The 22432-nt window shown below is 43.3% G+C and overlaps 1 protein-coding gene across 2 annotated transcripts in view; it reads left to right on the top strand.

Moving 5' to 3' along the window:
• Positions 1-240: 240 nt before the first annotated feature.
• Positions 241-22432, top strand: part of LOC106613022 (rho GTPase-activating protein 32) — a 47085-nt gene continuing 24893 nt past the window's right edge. For both annotated transcript variants that reach the window (XM_014214853.3, XM_014214852.3), the window contains exons 1-5: positions 241-518; positions 13055-13147; positions 13988-14093; positions 14286-14383; positions 15882-15966. In XM_014214853.3, the coding sequence (XP_014070328.3) occupies positions 13056-13147; positions 13988-14093; positions 14286-14383; positions 15882-15966 (381 nt within the window). In that variant the 5' untranslated portion in view covers positions 241-518; position 13055. The remainder of the gene's footprint in view (positions 519-13054; positions 13148-13987; positions 14094-14285; positions 14384-15881; positions 15967-22432) is intronic.

The following is a 22432-nucleotide window of genomic DNA, read 5'->3' as shown; positions in this document are numbered from 1 at the left end:
CATAACCTACAGTATATACTACTGCAATCCACTGTTGAAATAGTTGACAAGGCTCCTTTTTGTATGCCAATAGCAAACATCTTTCATCTCATAAATCACCCATGACATAGTACACATAGATGTGTTTCTTTGTTAGGAGTGGAAGAGCGATTGAAACCTGTTTTCTGATGTACAAGGACAGTTGAGGGCACTAGGACTAGAGCAATTTCAGGAATCATTTATTTACCTTGCTGGCGCGTACGCGCACAGCCGGGTTTGCGCGTTCGCAGCGTTGGGTGCAGAGCATACGAGGCTACGGGTTCTGTCTCGCAGTCTCTTCTGTAGGACATGTTCACTGACGAATCCCATATTTGTTTTATTCTCACTGAAGCAGTGCAAACTGGGCTTCGTAGTGGGATGCTGAAAAATCCAAGTCATTGCTGTCGAAAACCTCAACAGTAGTAAAGTGCGCGGCACACTGCGGCTCGGAGGATATAGAGAAGAGACCCTTGGTGTGGTGGTTTGTCCTGCGGTTACAGGTATGTTTAAAAGACCATCTGAAAGTGTTACCATCGTCGTCATTCTTGTGCTTTGTATTGAACTCGGTTTTAGGTGAGTGAGAAAGATAGGATGTGAATGAATGTTGTGGCTTTTGAAGGTTATGAGATATGTCAGTTGTGTATGTAATGACAACATGTTGACTACGTAAAGATCCTGTTAACTTACTAGAGGAGCTGTGTCATAAACCCTCAATTCCATTATGGGAGAAAATGGCAGCCATCTTGGTCAGGGAGAAATCTAAAACCAGTCTGATTGGAATTAATGGCGTAGGCGATACATGTCCAGCTTTTACTTAAGAAGGAAAGTAAAAGTAATATGTGGTGTATCAGAAATAGTGTAGTTTATTTATAGTCAACCTAGAATATTGTCATATAATTATAAATACAGGGTCTTTCCATGTCATTTCAGCAAGCCATGACACCCACCATCTCACATTGTTCTGAAATTGTTTCAGTAATTTATTAAGATAATTGATTGCACCTAAATTTGCCATTTTAATTTATAGGATTCATATATTATTCAGTAAAAATAGTGGACCAAACTTTTTTTTTTAAAACAATAACCATGTTTCCATCCACAGTTTCAATGTGAGTAAAGTTGTACCGTATAAAAAAAACTGCTGTAATGGAAACAGGAAGTTTTGTTTCAATTTGATAAATGCAGACAGATAATTTGTTTGTTCAACATGGTGGAATCTCTTTGTGTCTGGAAAATGTATCATGTGAGCAAACTGGGATATGCTTAACACCCCAGCCGTCCTACAATCTAAGCTTGATGCCCTCAATCTCACACAAATTATCATGGAACCTACCAGGTACAACCCTAAATCCGTAAACACGGGCACCCTAATAGACATCATCCTGACCAAGCTGCCTTCTAAATACACCTCTGCTGTCTTCAACTCGGATCTCAGCGATCACTGCCTCATTGCCTTCGTCCGTAATGTGTCCGCGGTCAAACGACCACCCCTCATCACTGTCAAATGCTCCCTAAAACACTAAAGCGATCAGGCCTTTCTAATCGACCTGGCCCGGGTATCCTGGAAGGATATTGACCTCATTCCGTCAGTAGAGGATGCCTGGATATTCTTTAAAAGTGCTTTGCTCACCATCTTAAATAAGCATGCCCCATTCATTTTTTTAACAATTTTTTTAACTAAGAACAGCTATAGTTCTTGGATCACTCCAGACCTGATTGCCCTTGACCAGCACAAAAACATCCTGTGGCATACTGCGTTAGCATCAAATAGCCCCCGCGATATGCAACTTTTCAGGGAAGTTAGGAACCAATATACACAGGCAGTTAGGAAAGCATAGGCTAGCTTTTTCAATATGCTAGCTTTTTCAATATGCTAGCTTTTTCAAACAGAAATTTGCATCCTGTAGCATTAACTCCAAAAAGTTCTGGGACACTGTAAAGTCCATGGAGAATAAGAGCACCTACTCCCAGCTGCCCACTGCTAGGAAACACTGTCACCACCGATAAATCTACGATAATCGAGAATTTCAATAAGCATTTTTCTACGGCTGGCCATGCTTTCCACCTCGCTACCCCTACCCCAGTCAACAGCTCTGCATCCCCCGCAGCAACTTGTTCAAGCCCCGCCCCCCCCATTTCTCCATCACCCAAATCCAGATAGCTGATGTTCTGAAAGAGCTGCAAAATCTGGACCCCTACAAATCAGCGGGGCTAGACAATCTGGACCCTCTCTTTCTAAAATGATCTGCCACAATTGTTGCAACCCCTATTACTAGCCTGTTAAACCTCTTTCATATCGTCTGAGATCCCTAAAGATTGGAAAGTTGCCGCGGTCATCCCCCTCTTCAAAGGGGGAGACACCCTAGACCCAAACTGTTACAGACCTATATCTATCCTACCCTGCCTTTCTAAAGTCTTCGAAAGCCAAGTTAACAAACAGATCACCGACCATTTGAAATCCCACCGTACCTTCTCCGCTATGCAATCTGGTTTCCGAGCTGGTCATGGGTGCACCTCAGCCACGCTCAAGGTCCTAAACGATATCATATCCACCATCGATAAAAGACAATACTGTGCAGCCGTATGAATCGACCTGGCCAAGGCTTTCGACTCTGTCAATCACCACATTCTTATCGGCAGACTCAACAGCCTTGGTTTCTCAAATGACTGCCTGGCCTAGTTCACCAACTACTTCTCAGACAGAGATCAGTGTGTCAAATCGGAAGGCCTTTTGTCCGGACCGCTGGCAGTCTCTATGGGGGTGCCACAGGGTTCAATTCTCGGGCCGACTCTTTTCACTGTATACATCAATGATGTCGCTCTTGCTGCTGGTGATTATCTGATCCACCCTCTACGCAGACGACACCATTCTCTATACTTCTGGCCCTTCTTTGGACACTGTGTTAACAAACCTCCAGACGAGCTTCAATGCCGTACAACTCTCCTTCCGTGTCCTCCAACTGCTCTTAAATGCAAGTAAAACTAAATGCATGCTCTTCAACCGATCGCTGCCCACACCTGCCCGCTCGTCAAGCATCATTACTCTGGACGGTTCTGACTTAGAATATGTGGACAACTACAAATACCTAGGTGTCTGGTTAGACCGTAAACTCTCCTTCCAGACTCACATTAAGCATCTCCATTCCAAAATTAAATCTAGAATTGGCTTCCTATTTCGCAACAAAGCCTCCTTCACTCATGCTGCCAAACATACCCTCGTAAAACTGACTATCCTACCGATCCTTGACTTCAGCGATGTCATTTACAAAATAGCCTCCGACACTCTACTCAGCAAATTGGATGCAGTCTATCACAGTTCCATCTGTTTTGTCACCAATGCCCCATATACTACCCACCGCTGCGACCTGTATGCTGTCGTTGGCTGGCCCTCGCTTCATATTCTTCACCAAACCCACCGGTTCCAGGTCATCTATAAGTCTTTGCTAGGTAAAGCCCCGCCTTATCTCAGCTCACTGGTCACCATAGCAGCACCTACTTGTAGCACGCGCCCCAGCAGGTATATTTCACTGGTCACCCCCAAAGCCAACTCCTCCTTTGGCCGCCTTTCCTTCCAGTTCTCTGCAGCCAATGACTGGAACGAATTGCAAAAATCACTGAAGCTGGAGACTCATATCTCCCTCACTAACTTTAAGCATCAGCTGTCAGAGCAGCTTACAGATCATTGCACCTGTACATAGCCCATCTGTAAATAGCCCACCCAATTACCTCATTTCCTTTATTATTATGATTTCTTTTTGCTCCTTTGCACCCCAGTATCTCTATTTGCACATTCATCTTCTGCTCATCTATCACTCCAGTGTTTAATTGCTAAATTGTAATTATTTCGCCACTTTGGCCTATTTATTGCCTTACCTCCCTAATTGTACTTTATTTGCACACACTGTATATAGATTTTTCTATTGTGTTATTGACTGTACGTTTGTTTATTCCATGTGTAACTCTGTTGTTTGTGTCGCACTGCTTTGCTTTATCTTGGCCAGGTCGCAGTTGTAAATGAGAACTTGTTCTCAACTTGCCTACCTGGTTAAATAAAGGTGAATTAAAAAAAATATATATATATTGTATAATTGGAAACTCCTTTATGTGCAGATATTGATATACAGTGCATTCGCAAAGTATATAGACCACTTGACGTTTTCCACATTTTTTTACGTTACAGCCTTACTCTAAAATGGATTCAATAAAACATTTCCCTCATCAATCTACACACAATACCCATTAATGACAAATCAAAAACAAGTTTATAGAAATGTTTGCAAATGTATATGAAAAAAAACATCTTATTTACGTAAGTATTCAGACACTTTGCAATGAGACTTGAAATTGAACTCCGGAGCATCCTGTTTCCATTGATCATCTTTGAGATGTTTCTACAACTTGATTGGAGTCCACCTGTGGTAAATTAAATTGATTGGACATGATTTGGAAAGGCACATCTGTCTATATAAGGTTCCACAGTTGACAGTGCATGTCAGAGCAAAAACCAAACCATGAGGTCCAAGGAATTGTCCTTAGAGCTCCAAGACAGGATTGTGTTGGCACTGATCTGGGGAAGGGTAATAAAATATTTCTGAAGCATTGAAGGTCCCCAAGAACACAGTGGCCTCCATCATTCTTAAATAGAAGAAGTTTGGAACCACCAAGACTCTTCCTAGAGCTGTCCGCCCGGCCAAACTTAGCAATCGGGAGAGAAGGGTCAGTGAGGTGACCAAGAACCCGATGGTCACTCTGACAGAGCTCAAGAGTTCTTCTATGGAGATGGGAGAACCTTCCAGAAGGACAGCAATCTCTGCAGCACTTCACCAATCAGGCCTTTATGGTAGAGTGGCCAGATGGAAGGCACTCCTCAGTAAAAGGTACATGACAGTCCGCAAAGTTTGCTAAAAGATACCTAAAGGACTCTGAGAATGAGAAACAAGATTCTCTGGTCTGATTGAACTCTTTGGATTGAATGCCAAGCGTCACATCTGGAGGAAACCTGGCACCATCCCTACGGTGAAGCGTGGTGGCAGCATCATGCTGTGGGGATGTTTTTCAGGGACTGGGAGACAAGTCAGGATCAAGGAAAAGATGGACGGAGCAAAGTACAGAGATCCTTGATGAAAACCTGCTCCAGAGTGCTCAGGACCTCAGACTGGGGTGAAGGTTCACCTTCCAACAGGACAGCAACCCTAAGCACACAGCCAAGACAACGCAGGAGTGGCTTCTGGACAAGTCTCAATGTCCAGAGCCCGGACTTGAACCCAATCGACCATCTCTGGAAAGACAATGACAATAGCTGTGCAGTGACGCTCCCCATCCAACCTGACAGAGCTTGAGAGGATCTGCAGAGAAGAATGGGAGAAATCCCCAAATACAGGTGTTCCAAGCAGGTAGCGTCATATCCGAGAGGACTCGAGGCTGTAATAGCTGCCAAAGGTGCTTCAGCAAAGTACTGAGTAAAGGATCTTAATACTTATGTAAATGTGGTATTTCAGTTTTCTAAACCTGTTTTTACACGTCCAGTCAATATAATTGACCACAGGTGGACTCCAAGTTGTAGAAACATTTCAAGGATGATCAATAGAAACAGGATGCACCTGAGCTCAATTTCGAGTCTCATAGCAAAGGGTCTGAATACCTATGTAAATAAGGTATTAATAAAAATGTGCAAACATTTCTAAAACCCTGTTTTCGCTTTGTCATTATGAGGTATTGTGTGTGTGTAGACTGAGTAAAACAATTTAATACATTTTGAATAAGGCTGTAACGTAACAAAATGTACTTTCCAAATCCAATGTACTAACTAGTGATGCACCCATATGACATTTTTGGCTGATACCGATGTTCAATATTTTCCTTGCCAAAAAACCCAATACTTAAAATTTGAGTGGCCTTTTAAGCATTCTAGTATAGTTAAAACAGACACATGGACTCAGCGGTCTAAGGCACTGCATCTCAGTGCAAGAGGCATCGCTACAGTTCCTGGTTCGAATCCAGGCTGTATCACATCCGGACGTGATTGTGAGTCCCATAGGGCGGCGCACAATTGGCCCAGCGTCGTCCGGGCCGTCATTGTAAATAAGAATTTGTTCTTAACTGACTTGCCTAGTTAAATAAAGGTTACACACACACACCACACTGACCAAAAGGCTATTTTGTTGGAATTTACATATGTCCCCATTACCAGTAAAACATAATCAAAACCTATTTCTTTCACTTACTTGCTGTGCTGTTTCGTTGTTCATTTGTTCAGTCGTTTCATTCTCAACCAGGATTTCTATGGAACGCCGTTTGGGTCTTTGCGTGTGTCAAAAAAGATACACATCAAATAACACCATTTGACGTATCAAATAACGCTATTTGACCATTCAGGACCCGAAATATGATTGCACGTCACATAAGAATTTAACGCGTTCATTAAATTTTTACGTAGTTATTACACTTACACTTGTATTTCATATGTCACAACGATTCATCGATACTTATGCTATGATGCTGGTAAAGTTGTTTTGCACACCTACAGTGCTGGTCATAAAAAAGCTAGCTAGCTCATGGATGCAAACAATGTTCTTCCCCAAAAACATAGCAAAACGACAGTCTGTTTCAGTAGCTATTGTTAGTTAGCTAGCTAACTATATAGCTAGGTGTCAACATCTAAAATAACCCTAATTTATAAGACAGTTCTTATTTGATTATGGTGGTTGGTCCCATCTATATGAAGCTAGCCACAATAAGGGTTAGCCTTCAAAATACAAGTATGGCATAATTCTACTCTTTGTATTAATTTGCATCACTGTCAATGACCTACTTTTATTTTGACGCCAAACTGCAAATTCCATTATTGTGCCTAATCCTTATTGTGGCTAGCTTCACAACACAACGTGGTCTGGTCGCGCCTCACTAGCCAGATGAAGCTAGCTGGCTGCTTATAACGTTATCTTTGGGAAACAGGGTTAAGTAGCTGACTAGCTATTTATTTTCATGAACTGAAGTTCAATTTCAGTTGGCGAACAACAAGTGGCAACCTAGCTAATACTTACTCACAAGGATTCCTAAATCATTGCTAAGAATAATGAAAATGACTGCAGTTTCTACTGGTCATTGTTTGTATTGGTACTAGCTAGGTACCAAGCTAAAACTAGCTACCCCAGAAGTTGCGGTCGAACAAATGATGCTTTATTACCAATGCTGTATTGTAAACGCATCGTTCGTGGCCGGTGTTTGCTTGTTTACAGACTTTTTTGTACAGCTTTGACAGTGCTACTGTATCTTTTTTGACACGCAAAGACCCAAACGGCGTTCCATAGTATGTATGTATGTATGTATGTATGTATGTTGTGAAGCTAATAGCAGTAACGCTATTACTGTGTAACTTCGGTAGGGCAACATCTGAAAAATAGCGCGCTTAGTAGTGTGTACCGATGCTCGACCAGTCGGCGAAAGCCAACATCGCCCACGACAGAGTACGGTTGATTGTCAAGGGCAATGAATTCCATTATCTTGGCTTTAATGGATTTGGCCTTTGAGTTGTCTCGCTAAAATGTTCTTTCTCTTTAAAATGACTGCTCGACTTGTTGACTGCTCGATCAACACAGCAGACATTGTGGGCTAGGTTAGGAATGCTGTGTTGTATGTGTAGCGCCAAATTTTACCTATGTTATATAGGTATGCACAGTAGCTTTGACATCGGTTTATAACATCTTCGTTAAACTAGAAATCGGGCCGAAACCGATGTTGGCATTTTTAGCTAATATCAGCCGATTCCGATATATCGTGCATCTCTAGTAATAACCATCATATCGAAGTAAATTTGGAGTTACGCAATGATATGGTGTGGTCCTCCTGCTACGATTCGGCAAACCATGCACTTGATTAGGCTACAGATTAAATAAGTTATAATGAACTTCACAGGGTGGTGAAAGTGATGAGCTTGATGCTCATTTCCAATAAATATTGAGGGTCTTATTCTGGTGACAATTCTGGTCGATGCAGTCAAGCATCAACCATGTCACCAGTTTGGTGGAAACACCCCTGGTGGGAAAATGCACCCATTTTTCTTTATGCAGATTTTTTTAAATATTCACATGAAATCTGTCATCAGTTGGATGGAAACCAAGGCACTGAGTAAAACATGAGGAGTCCAAAGAAATTGTCAAAAGCCACCCAACAACGAGTCAGTCTCCATCTCCACGAACTTGTAAGGATTTTTGTCCTATTAATACTGTAAAATTAACAGCTGTACAGAAAGACTTATGTTAAGGCCAAATTAGAGGAGAAAGTTCTTGATACAATTAAAGCCTTTTAAATCCGGGAAATAATTTTTAAAAAATTGTTGGATATTATTAATCCTAATCAGACAGGTTTTTTACATGGACAATACATTGGAGATAATAAGACAAGTATTGGAAACATTTAAACACTATGAAAAATCGGGGAAACAAGGCCTGGTATTCGTAGCTGACTTTGAAAAGGCTTTTGATAAAGTACGACAGGAATTTATATATAAATGCCTGGCATAGTTATATTTTGGAGAATCTCCATACAATGGGTTAAAGTTATGTATAGTAACCCTAGGTTTTAAAATAGTAAATAATGGCTACTTCTCAGAAAGTATTAAACTGTTGGAGTAAAATAAGGTTGTCCACTGTCGGCATATCTATTTATTATGGCCATCGAAATGTTAGCTATTAAAATCAGATCCAACAATTTATATCAAGGGCCTAGAAATACAGGGCTTAAAAACAAAGGTGTCTTTGTACGCTGATGATTCATGTTTTCTTTTAAATCCACCATTTGGATCCTTCCACAGCTTCATAGATTATCTACTTTTTCTACCCTCTCTAGATTACAACCAAATTATGCTAAATTTACTATATTACGTATTGGATCACTAAAATATACAACTTTTCCATTACCGTACAGTTTACCAATTAAAATGGTCTGACGATGATAAGGACATACTCGATATTCATATCTCGAAAGAAAGAAATCATCTAATTTCAATGCATTTTCATAGAAAGTTAGCAAAAATAGATAAGTTCTTGCTACCGTGGAAAGGAAAATACCTGTCTATTTGTGGAAAAATCCCCCCTTTAGTCATATCCCAGTTTACTTATTTGCTTATGGCATTGCCTACACCTAGCGACTTGTTTTTTAAATTATATGAGCAAAATATTTAATTTTATTTGGATTGTCAAGCCTGACAAAATGAAACGGGCCCATTTATATAATGAATATGAATTCGGAGGGCGGGAATGATTAAATATTAAAGCATTAGACCTCTCACTAAAGGCTTCAGTCATACAAACGTTATATTTAAATATTAACTAGTTCTCTAGCAGATTAGTAAGAATGTTTCAACCCCTGTTCAAGAATGGTCCTTTTCCCTTTAAACAGATTACAACCTCTTACTTTTGGTTATTTGAAAATGAAATGATCTCCAAAAATATCGCTATTTTTAAAACAAGCCATAGAAAGTTGGTTGCAATTACATTTTAATCCACCAGAAAAAAAAAAGAACAAATATTACACCAAATATTATGGTTAAACTCAAATATACAAATTTATAAGAAACCAATCATTTTGAAAAAATAAAAAGGTAGAATCTTTGTAAATTATATCTAGGCAGAGTTGCAAAGAAAAAGCCATATCTCAGACTGGCCAATAACAAGAAAAGATTATGAAGGGCAAGAGAACAGACACTGGACAGAGGAACGCTGCCTAGAAGGCCAGCATCCCAGAGTCGCCTCTTCACTGTTGACATTGAGACTGGTGTTTTGCGGTACTATTTAATGAAGCTGCCAGTTGAGGACTTGTGAGACGTCTGTTTCTCAAACTAGACACGCTAATGTACTTGTCCTCTTGCTCAGTTGTGCATCGGGGCCTCCCACTCTTTCTATTCTGGTTAAAGCCAGTTTGCGTTGTTCTGTGAAGAAAGTAGTACACAGCGTTGTACCAGATCTTCAGTTTCTTGGCAGGTTCTTGCATGGAATAGCCTTCATTTCTCAGAACAAGAATAGACTGACGCGTTTCAGAAGAAAGTTCTTTGTTTCTGGCCATTTTGAGCCTGTAATCAAACTCACAAATGCTAATGCTCCAGATACTCAACTAGTCTAAAGAAGGCTGGTTGTATTGCTTTTTTAATCAGAACAACAGGTTTCAGATGTGCTAACAAAGTTGCAAAAGGGTTTTCTAATGATCTATTAGCCTTTTAAAATGATAAACTTGGATTAGCTAACACAACGTGCCATTGGAACACAGGAGTAATGGGCCTCTGTACGCTTATGTAGATATTCCATAAAAAATCTGCCGTTTCCAGCTACAATAGTCATTTACAACATCAACAATATCTACACTATATTTCTGATCAATTTGATGTTATTTTAATGGACAAAAAAATGTGCTTTTCTTTCAAAAACAAGGAAATTTCTAAGTCACCCTAAACTTTTGAACTGTAGTGTATGTCAACTAAGCTTAAAGAATTCTTGTGGGCATCAATTCATCACACCAGCCCATGAATTGTAATACAGGTTTCATAAATGGCATGCAGAATTGCGTAGGCTGCCCTAGTTTTCCTAGAATACCATGTAGGCCAGAGTCGTCAAAGACAGATCAGCACTGTTTCTCTCTCCTGGCAGCAGAAATGGAGAACTTCCTTCAAGTGGTGAACAAGATATCTTGTAGCTACCGCTACTGTACATTGCAGGATGATGGCTTTACTATCAGTCTGGCATGACTGACAGATAAGTGGGGTAAGGATAATGTCCCAAATTACACCCTATCCCTATATAGTGCACTACTTTTTTAGCTCTGGTCAAAATAAGTGCATTATGTAGGGAATAGGGTGCCATTTGGGGGACACAAAATGTAAGGCATTGGCTAACATGTCAGAAAACATCTGTGTCCTCATTAAACTGTATAGCTTTGCCATGTTATCGATATTTAATGGATAAATGAATGTATGTACCTTGTCATGTTGCCATAAGGCGGTGCTGAGTGTATCTGCAACGCAGCAAAGTGAAGCACAGGATGCCCTTATCTGAGAAGAAACATTCTCCATTCTGAACAATCATCAAGGTCAGGCATGTTACATTTGATAATAGAATAAATGCAATGCAGTCGCCTACAGAGCTTTTGAAAAGATTACTGGAGGAACAGAAAGTTGGACCACACATTCTGATGGGTGACAGAGTGCCAGACTATACTGAATGGTAAAAACATTCTGTACATGCAAACTGTTGTATTACTTAGTTCATCTTTAAAATCATGTAGCCTATCCCTGGAGAGATTCAGGACAGCTTTGGGACTTCACATAAATTGTTGATAGTTTTTTTGTGTGTCATCATGCTATCCTCTCTCATTAGATAGATATTTGTTGTAATAATTGTGGCAAAGAAGGGGGCCGAGTAATACATGGCAGATATGTGAGGGCAGAACTAATAAACGGGCTCTGCCCTCTCATTAAGGGTTGGCCAGATAAGGAACTACAAAGCACAAAATGTCTGACCCAAAGAGAGAGAAACTTCAATCCACAGAAGCAAGGGGAACGCTTGCAAGGTGGGGCCGACCCACGTATATGAGCGATCTATCGAGAACCTGATTTGTGTACCGAACCCTGCTATCCTCGAATACGCCTGCAGCCCAGAACGGTCCAGGCTGGAGAAACAAACATTCAGGTGCTGCCCTGTTGGAAATAACTCTCTCTGGTGTGATTTTGTGTCGGTCTCCCGCTTAATTTGTGTACGAACTCTCCTAACCTTGAAGAGAATTGTCACATAATGTTTGGCCATGTTCTGTTATCTCCACCCGGCACAGCCAGCAGAGGACTGGCCACCCCTCATAGCCTGGTTCCTCTCTAGGTTTCTTCCTAGGTTTTGGCCTTTTCTAGGGAGTTTTTCCTAGCCACCGTGCTTCTACACCTGCATTGCTTGGGGTTTTAGGCTGGGTTTCTGTACAGCACTTTGAGATATCAGCTGATGTAAGAAGGGCTATATAAATACATTTGATTTGATAGGAGATCCTATAGCAAGGCTACAGCCGCCATTGGAAAGATGAAGTGAGAGTACAGTGGAATATAGTAGATCTGTGCGTGTGGAGTGGGTCTGGTTTGGCCTGGGTCTCTGGCTGGTCACATTGCTGAGTCAGAGGGCTGTGTGGAACTCTGTCATCAGTGAGCACCACTCTGTGGCTATGGGCCAATGGGCTGCCTCCCTCTGCCTGCTTGCTTGGGGAAAATACTACCCTGTAATGTAATGGCTGGCCTGATGTATCTATTTAGCTACTACTCCTTACTCCAAACGTCTCCTATGGTCATCATTACAGCTTCTGATTGGAGAAGAGGAAAACTCCTGCTTTACTACCTCAGTATTGGTTGGCTGGGGAGTTTTAATGCTGAGGTGTAGAACCGAGGTACTTTGAGTGCACAATGCACATATTGCAGCACTCCAGGACCAGGGTTGGTTGGTTACCACTGCACAGTGTTTGCCAAATATCCCACCAGATGTTAGTTCAGCTCCCAGCGTTGCCTTTCATGAGGGCTAGTTATGGAAAGATTTGGAAGGCTGTGTGGAGGTGTTTTGTTTTGCTCTGTCAGAGCATTCCTTTTATTTGTTGACTGTATATAAAGAGCTGAATTAGGGATGATGGATCATGGGTGCTGTCACAACACTCCTCATGGGGGCTGTCACAACACTCTCTTCACAACACTCCTCATGAAGAGTTTGTTTCTGCCTTTCAGGACCATTCCAAACACAGTCATTCAAGTCCCAGTGCTTTACTCCGCCTGCAGTATGGATGGATTCCATATCGTTTTAAAAATATTTTTTTCAATATTACCTGTTTGAATGAAACAATTTTAGTATGTAAGAAGTGGGTATTTACTTGTTTACTGAATGCCTTTCTTACTGTAGACTCATTAACCATTCATTTGTTAAAAGGCGTGAAGTGATTCTAGAGAGAGCAAGCTGCAGCTAAGAGTGGGTTCATGTCTGGCAGCTTCCCAGCTAAGTCTCTCTATCTCTCTCGACTGTTGCAGTATGATGGAGGCTGGCTGTGGGGTTGCCGCGGTGATCGGGAATGCTGCCTCAGGACCCCAGGGAAAACCAGGAAGTGGTGACGTCCTTGAGGGGTGAGTTACTCTCTCACGCGCCACACAGAACCAGTTCTATGTCAACTGACCAGGACTCTGCAGATATCACACCCATAAATGCAAAGGAGACATGTTGAGGGTGTGTGTGTGGGTGATTGTACGGGCATGTGTTATGTGTTTGTGAGAGATTGACAGGGAGGAAGAGAGTGATGGCGAGAGGAATTCTAAAGACATTAGAGATGGCTATACTATATCATCCCATTGTAAAGGGTTGTGATGACACACATGATATCTTCTCTATCTACTGTAAGTATTCTGAAAAACAACCAGGCCTAGATAGGATAATTTAATCACAGATCTCCAGCAGATGAGACGAGTTCATTCTTTCAGTGCCAGTGTTCTTGTCTTTATCAGCAGATCTCATGTCTGAGCCCAGGAAGGAAGGAGAAATCTCAGGGATCCACTCTTCTTCATTGTACCTGAGAAAAGTTGGGCTGAAAAGACTTTTCTTCCTCTGCCTAGCACACTGACTCAGATTTCAGCTGCAGGTTTTGTGAGGCAATCCCTGGTGGGCCCAGGATGTGTTTTACTGTATGTAGGCTAGGCTATACTCCTCTCTGGAGCTTTCTGTACCAGTCAGTAGCCATTTGAGACTGTGTGCAGTTATTTGTTACCACCAGAATAACAAGGATGTAAATACCACAGTTTGATTTGATTCGATCCCCAAACATAATGTGAATACATCGGTCTCTCTCGCTGGCTCCCTCTGGTGGAACCCATGGACATTTTTATTTATTTTAAAGTATGTCAAATGTAATGTATTTATGGATTCGGATTCTTCCTGACTCTGTCGGTCCTTCCCTCCCTCTGCCTGTGTAGGGCCATGTCACTGTGTATTACACCAGATGAAGACAAGAACCAGCCTGATCCATACAAGAGTACTACTCCAACAGATAAGTCCCCACAAGGGAGCACAACTGCCATGGTACAGTCTTGTATTGCTAGATGAGGTCTGATAAGAGCACTGTAACCTGGGAATAGCAGTCTCTTAACTCTACTACTATGTAGTCTTATAGATACTGCTAGTATGGGTTTGACCATCTTGTAATTGGTTTACACTTCAGGAATGTTGAGTTTTGTGTGTGTTGATTGGCAGATATTGTGTGTTGATTGGCAGGTACGGAATGATGAGCTCACAGAGCTTCCTGCCGAGCCTGAGCCCACCCTGCATTCCTGCGTCAGCACAGCCAGCATGAAGGTCAAAAACGTGAAGAAGTAGGTGCTCCTGTCCCCACGGAAACAGGCTATTATGGGCTGTAAAATGGGCCTCTAAACCAGGGCAGTAAATTGATGGGCCGGGCAGAGACTGACTGGTCAACTTGCTATCTCACTCTCTCTATCCACTCTCTCTCTTTCACGTTACTATCTCCCCCTTCTCTTGTTTCCTGCCGTCTTTCTCTGCTCTCTCCTTTCTCTCTCTCTCCTTTCTCTCTCTTTCTCTCCTCTCTCTTTCTCTCTTTCTCTCCTCTCCTTTCTCTCTCTTTCTCTCCTCTCTCTTTCTCTCCTCTCCTTTCTCTCTCCTCTCTCCTTTCTCTCTCCTCTCTCCTTTCTCTCTCCTCTCTCTTTCTCTCCTCTCTCTTTCTCTCCTCTCCTTTCTCTCTCCTCTCTCCTTTCTCTCTCCTCTTTCTCTTTCTCTCCTCTTTCTCTCTACTTCTCTCCTCTTTCTCTTTCCCCCTTTCTCTTTCGCTCGCTCTCTTCACTCGCTCTCTCTTTCGCTCGCTCTCTCCTCTTTCGCTCGCTCCTTCTCTCCTCTCTTGCTCCTTCTCTCCTCTTGCTCTCCTCTTTTGCTCTTTCTCCCCTCTTTCTCCGTTTTCTTTCTCTTTTTTCTTTCTTTCTTTCTTTCTTCCTTTCTCTTCTTTCCTTCTCTCTCTCTCCTTCTTTCGCTCTTTCTTGCTCTCCGCTCTTTCTCTCTCTCCTCTTTCTCATCTTTCTCTTTTCTTTCACTCTTTCTCTCCTCTCTTTCTCATCTTTCTCATCCCTTTCGCTCTTTCTCTCCTTTCTCTCTCCTTCTCTCTCGCTCCTTCTCTCCTTTTTCTCTGCTCTTTTCTCTCTTCTCCCCTCTTTCTCCGTTCTTTCCTTTCTCTTTTTCTTCTTTCCTTCTCTCTCTCCCCTTTCTCTCCTCTTTCTCGCTCTCGTTCTTTCTCTCCTCTCTCTGCTCTTTCTTTCTCTCCGCTCTTTCTGTCTTCTCTTGCGCTCTTTGCTCTTTTTTATCTCCTTTTCTCCTTTCCTTCTCTCTTCTTTCTCTTCTCTACTTTCTCTCTTTCTTTCTCGCTCTCTTTCTTTGCTCTTTTTCTCTTTCTTTGCTCTTTCTCTCATTCTCCTCCTTCTCTTCTCTTTCTTCTTTCTTCTCTTTTTCTTCTTCTCTCCTCTTTTTCTCTTTCTGTTCTTTCTCTCGCCGCTCTCTCTTCGCTCTTTCTTTCTCTCCTCTTTCCCTCCACTCTCTCCGTTCTTTCTCTTCTCTTTCTTTCTGCTCTCTGCGCTCTTTCTCTCCGCTCTTTCTTCTTTCTCTCCGCTCTTTCTTCTTTCTCTCCGCTCTTTCTCCTTTCTCTCCTCTCTCCTCTTTCTCTCTCCTCTCTTTCTCTCTCTGCTCTGTCGCTCTCCTCTTTTCTTCCTCTCCCTTTTCTCTCCTTCTCTTTTCTCTCTCTTTCGCTCTCTCTGCACCTCAGTGTATCACCCAGTAGAATACTGATGAGGTGATGCTGCTGTATTACAGGCTGACGTTCCCCAGAGGTCATTTTCCCAGGCTGGCTGAGTGTGCCCACTTCCACTATGAGACCGTTGACTTTGGCACAGTGCAGGTGAGACCCGGCCCAGAACTGAACACTCATACATTCTATGGAGAACAGAAGTCATTTGTTGCTGGTAGTTTGGTAATTGTGTCCTTGGCTCGAGTTCATGTGTAGCTCAGTGGACATCATGGTGAATTGTTCCACAAAATACCTAATTCCCTTAATGGAACCAAGCCATTGCATCAGCAGTTTGTTCTAATTATTTTAGGTCATCCTGTCCCTGCCCCAGCCCCATTCCAATTTCCCATATTTGGAAAAAGTACAGGTGGAATTTAAGTTCTCATTCATTATGTACTTAAAGGGATGCGTTGGGATTTTGGCATGCTTGCAGATACCCATAGACTTCCAGTCATTGCACTAACGCTAGTAAGCATTGGCTTGCAAAAATAAACCTAACTTCCTTCATACTAGACACAGTGACATAAAAATGGTATCCACTAGTTCATCTGACCCTGGGGAGTAGATAAAGAGCCTCATTGCCAAAATCCCGAAGTATCTCTTTAATTTGTAAATAAAATTGGATAAGTGATACAGCCGTCAGAAACATGGAATCCAATACATCAGTATATTTAAATGCTGTTTATGAATTTTTCATCCTGTGTGTGTGTGTGTGTGTCTGTGTGTGTGTGTGTGTTAATCCACTAAGTAGCATTCATTCCTCTGATCCGCTCAGCTCAGGATAAACCTGTAATCCTCAGTACTAGTTTGGATTAAAGTGATGATATCAACCAGAGAAATAGGGGTTTTCTGTGCAGACAGCGTTACTGTGGGAGCATCTACAGCCAGTCAGTACTACTGTAGTACAGAGCGTGAACTGTGGCAGCTTCAACTTCCAGGAGGTGGCAGGAGAGAGCAGTTATGTGCATCACTGGAGAATGTAAGAGAACATTTCATTGTTTAAGATGTTGCTTTGCTTAGCTTGCACCTGTGATATCATCCCATAGCCTCATCAGGTGGTCATTTTAGGATGGCCCTAAGGGTAATTTTTGCTGACACTTTAACTGAAGATTCATTGCCATTACAGTCAGCACAGATTTCAGATGGTTGAGAGTTTTTTGTTGTTGTTGTGCCTGTGGTGATAATTAGAATCAGTCAAGCGGAAGTGGTTACTCACTCATTTGTGAAAGTGGCTGTTTATTGCCTGCATAATTCCTGTGTAATTTTGTTGGCTTGCTAGCAGAGAGCAGTAGTCATCTACTCATTCGCACACTGATGCTTTTACCACAGTTTCTAAACCCAGAGGCCCATCATTGCGAGACTTACGGGAAGGAATAGGAAGTAGACACAGCAGACCAGACCGGGGTTTGGAGTTAGAAAAGTAAACAATTCTTCCTAAGTTGTTAATTTTTTCACAGTCTAAAGGCACAACCTAGATTTGAGCCAAAGTCTTAGTAGCTGGACATGTTATTACTCCAACCTAGTGAAAGTGACATACTGACACGTTTTTATTTTTGTAAAAAAAAACAATTTTTTTATCAAAGTGCCTTTTTAATTTGACGGCATGCACATGCGCAGTTTGTCGCGAGATGACCGTTAGACCTGATTTACATATTTATGCGCATGAGTTTAGCTAGCCAACCTCGTGGTCATGTCTACTCCCGCCTCTCCCCTCCGGCGTTCGACGTCGCAGGTTTACTAACCACCGGTCCTGGCATCAATCATTATACGCACCTAGCATCAATCATTACGCGCACCTGCGCTTCATCATGAGGCACACCTGGACTCCATTACCTCACTCATTACCTCCCCTTTATCTGGCACTCCCTTAGGTTTTTTCCCCAGGCATTATTATTTCTGTGTTTCATGTCAGTATGCTACTCCTATATTGTATCGTTTTTTTGGTGTATTAAATTTACCACCTGCTTCTCAACTCCCAGCGTCTACTTTACAGAATACAGCCTCACAAAATGGAAGCTGCAGGAAATCAGAACATCTCCCAGACAGTCGACGAGCAGGGATAACTACTTCGTCAACACTACGACCAGCTGGTGCAACTGGGGACGGCTATGGAAGAGGTTCTTTGCAGTGTTCAACGTCTCGGAAAATACCCGAGAAGCGTTGCCTTCAACTAGCGGAGGATACTCTACCACCAGTCGAGCCAGCACACCAGTCCATTCAGTAACCCACCTAGGTCAAAGACGCCTATTTGTCCTTCCCGGCTAATATGACGGCACCCCATCTAAATGCCGTGGCATCCTACTCCAGTGCTCCCTCTATTTTGCGCACCAGATGAGAGCCCCCACCATCAAGAGGTCCAAGGTTGCCACGGTTATTTCTCTGCTGACTGGGCGGGCGTTGGAAAGGGCCACGGCCGTCTGGATTCGTATGAGGCTTCATGGCTCTGTTCAGTGGTATCTTCGATCATCCAGTACAGAGAGGGGAGTGAGCGCCTACTCCAACGACGGCAGGAGGACCAGACTGCTGCCGAGTACGCGCTCACCTTCCGGACAGTAGCAGCATCCAGCGGATGGAATGAGCCGGCGCTTCATACGCTATTCAGAAGAGGACTATGTGAGAAGGTCCAGACGGAACTGGCCTGTCGAGACGACAACCTCTCCTTGGACGCACTCCTCAAGATAGCCATCCGTCTGGATAACCTACTTCGGGAGCGTCGGGACTCATCGCTTCTCTCCCTCCCTGGCTGTTACACTGTGGTAGAAAGGACAACGAGATAGAGGCGAGAGGAAAGCGAGCTGGAGGACTTGCTTTCCTGTCCCCTATGGTTGCACGTTGGTTGAGAGTCATGTGGTTGTCCTTCAGCCCAACATCCCGGAGGTATACCAGGACCTGCGGGAGGTATTTTCCAAAACCCGCGCCACCTGTCTCCCTCATCGCCCCTGGGACTGTGCCATCGACCTGCTTGCAGGCTCTGTGCCCCTTTGCAGACGCATCTACCCTCTGTCGGTGGCTGAAACCAAGGCCATTGAGGAGTACATCCATGAGGCGCTCAACAAGGTTTCATCCGTTCGTCCACTTCTCCTGCGTCTGCAGGCTTCTTCTTCGTGGCCAAGAAGGATGCAGGGTTACGTCCATGTATTGATTACAGATGAGTCAATGAGATCACCACCAAGTACCGTTACCCTCCCGTTGGTGCCGGCAGCCATCGAACAGCTCCACGGGGCCCGGTTCTTTACCAAATTGGACCTAATGGTGCATACAATCTCATCCACATCCGGGAGGGGGATGAATGGAAGGCAGCCTTTAGCACGATGTCTAGTCACTACGAGTACTTGGGGATGCCATTTGACTTAGACAGTTTTCTGTCGGTGTTCCAGGCATTCGTCAACAAGGTGTTCCCGGACATGTTCGGAGGCCAGGTTGTCGTGTATATCGATAACATCCAGGTCTACTCGGCTACCTTGGAGGATCACATCGCTCACATCCAAGTTGTCCTGGAACGCCTCCTGGCTAACCAACTGTTTGTTTGTCAAGGATGAGAAGTGCCAGTTTCATCGGGAGGCTGTCTCCTTCCTAGGCTACCAAAGATGGACGTCAAGAAGGTAGATGCTGTGAGGTCATGGCCAGTCCCAACTACCATAAAGGGGTTACAATGGTTTTTGGGGTTTGCCAACTTCTACCGCCGTTTCATCAGGAACTTTATCTCCATTGCCATTCCTCTCACCTCAATTGTTGTCCCCGTAGGTTGATGTGGAGTCCAGCATCTGATGAGGCCTTCCGCCTACTGAAGGGACGTTTCACCTCTGCCCCATTGCTCAAATGACCAGATCCCACAATACCCTTTGTGGTGGAGGTGGACGCTTCATAGGTGGGCGTGGGGGTTGTCCTGTCTCAACGACAAGGTAATCTACAAAAAGGTTACTCTTAATGAAACTGTCCCCTTCAGACAGGAATTACAATATTGGCGATCGAAAGCTCCTGGCGGTGAAGTTGGCATTAGACACTAGCTGGAGGGCGACAAGGACCCATTCGTCATCCTCACTGACCATCGGAACCTGGAGTACATACAGACAGCGTGGAGGCTGTATCTGCGCCAAGCAACGTGGGCCCTTTTCTTTACGAGATTTGACTCCACGCTGACCTATCGCCCAGGTTTAAAGAACACCAAAGCCAATGCCCTGTCCTGTCTTTACGATTTGGGAGAGGGTCCAGTCCAGAATGCACCCATAATCCCATCCTTTTGAGTCGTGGCCCCTGTGATCTTGGACGTAGATGTGGACATTCACCAGGCTCTGGAGAGGGAGCCCGTACCCACTACCTGTCCTCCTGAGCCCATCTATGTTCCCACAGGGATAAGGTATCTGCTGCTGACCTGAGCGCACACAGCTGTTGTCGCTGGACATCCAGGTATTTATCGCACTACTCAATCTATCTCTGAGAAGTATTGGTGGCTACCTTGGCGCAGGACGTTATTTGCTACATCAACTCCAGTTCTGTATGTGCTCAAACCAAATCCCCCCCCCCCCCCCCCCCGGCATGCTCCAGCAGGGAAACTTTTCTCGTGCCTCAGTGTTCCTGGTCTCATCTATCCATTGACTTTGTCACTGATCTCCCCACCATTTCAAATTTTACGGTTCAGGGTTGCTCCCTCTGCTGTTTCCTGAAGTCCACGATCATCTCCTTTGTTTTGTTGATGTTGAGTGAGAGGTTATTTTCCTGACACCACACTCCGAGGGCCCTCACCTCCTCCCTGTAGCCTCTCGTCGTTGTTGGTAATCAGGCCTACCACTGCAGTGTTGTCTGCAAACTTGATGATTGAGTTGGAAGCGAGCATGGCCACACAGTCATGGGTGAACAGGGAGTACAGGAGAGGGCTGAGAACGCACCCTTGTGGGGCCCCAGTGTTGAGGATCAGCGGGGTGGAGATGTTGTTTCCTACCTTCACCACCTGGGGGCGGCCCGTCAAAGTCCAGGACCTAGTTGCGGAGTTGAGACCTAGGGTCTCGAGCTTAATGACGAGTTTGGCGAGTACTATGGTGTTAACCTCTATGGGCTAGGTGGGACGTTAGCGTCCCACTCTATTCAACAGCCAGTGGAAGAGCGTGGCGCGAAATACAAAAACCTCAAATGCTATAATTTCAATATTTCAAACATACAACTATTTTACACCATTTGAAAGATAAGACTCTCGTTAATCTAACCACATTGTCCGATTTCAAAAAGGCTTTACAGCGAAAGCAAAACATTAGATTATGTTAGGAGAGTACATAGACACAAATAACCACACAGCCATTTTTCAAGCAAGCATATATGTCACAAAAACCCAAAACACAGCTAAATGCAGCACTAACCTTTGATCTTCATCAGATGACACTCCTAGGACATTATGTTATACAATACATGCATGTTTTGTTCAATCAAGTTCATATTTATATCCAAAAACAGCTTTTTACATTGGCGTGTGATGTTCAGAAATTGTATTCCCACCGAAAACTTCCGGTGAATTTACTAAATTACTCATGATAAACGTTGACAAAATACATAACAATTATTTTAAGAATTATAGATACAGAACTCCTTTATGCAATCGCTATGTCAGATTTTAAAATAGCTTTTCGGCGAAAACACATTTTGCAATATTCTGAGTACATAGCTCAGCCATCACGGCTAGCTAATTTGACACCCGGCAAGTTTGGGGCTCACTAAACTCAGAATTAGTACTAGAAAAATTGGATTACCTTTGCTGTTCTTCGTCAGAATGCACTCCCAGGACTGCTACTTCCACAACAAATGTTGTTTTTGTTCCAAATAATCCATAGTTATGTGCAAATACCTACTTTTGTTTGTGCGTTCAGGTCACTATCCAAAGGGTAACGCGCGAGTGCATTTCGAGACAAAACATTTCAAAATGTTCCATTACCGTACTTAGAAGCATGTCAAACGCTGTTTAAAATACATTTTTATGGTATTTTTCTCGTAAAATAGCGATAATATTCCAACCGGACAATGCTGTATTCATTCAAAAAAGAAGAGAAAAAATGGCGAGGTCTGGTGAACGCGCATTTCCAATCTCTTAGTCACCAGGCAGTCCACTGACAAACTGTGCTCCTGTTATCTGCCCAGAGACAGGAGACGCCTCAATCCGCTTTCTGAATGCTTTAGAGAGCCAATGGAAGCCTTAGAAAGTGCAATATAACCCCACGGGCACTGTAGTTTCGATAGAGAAGCAAAGGGAGAACTACAAATTCGCAGACAGGCCACTTCCTGCTTGGAATTTTCTCAGGTTTTTGCCTGCCATATGAGTTCTGTTATACTCACCGACACCATTCAAACAGTTTTAGAAACTTCAGAGTGTTTTCTATCCAAATCTACTAATAATTTGCATATTCTCGTTTCTGGGAAAGAGTAGTAACCAGTTTAAATCGGGTACGTTTTTTATCCGGCCGTGAAAATACTGCCCCCTAGCCCAGACAGGTTAAATGCTGAGCTGAAGTCAATGAACAGCGTTCTTACATAGGTATTGCTCTTGTCCAGATGGGATAGGGCAGTGTGATGGCGATTGTGTCGTCAGTGGACC

The sequence above is a fragment of the Salmo salar genome, chromosome 09 (genome assembly GCF_965601325.2).
Source record: "Salmo salar chromosome 09, fSalSal1, whole genome shotgun sequence".
In the NCBI taxonomy this organism is placed as follows: Eukaryota; Metazoa; Chordata; class Actinopteri; order Salmoniformes; family Salmonidae; genus Salmo; species Salmo salar.
This window is presented reverse-complemented; position numbering and strand designations above follow the sequence as displayed.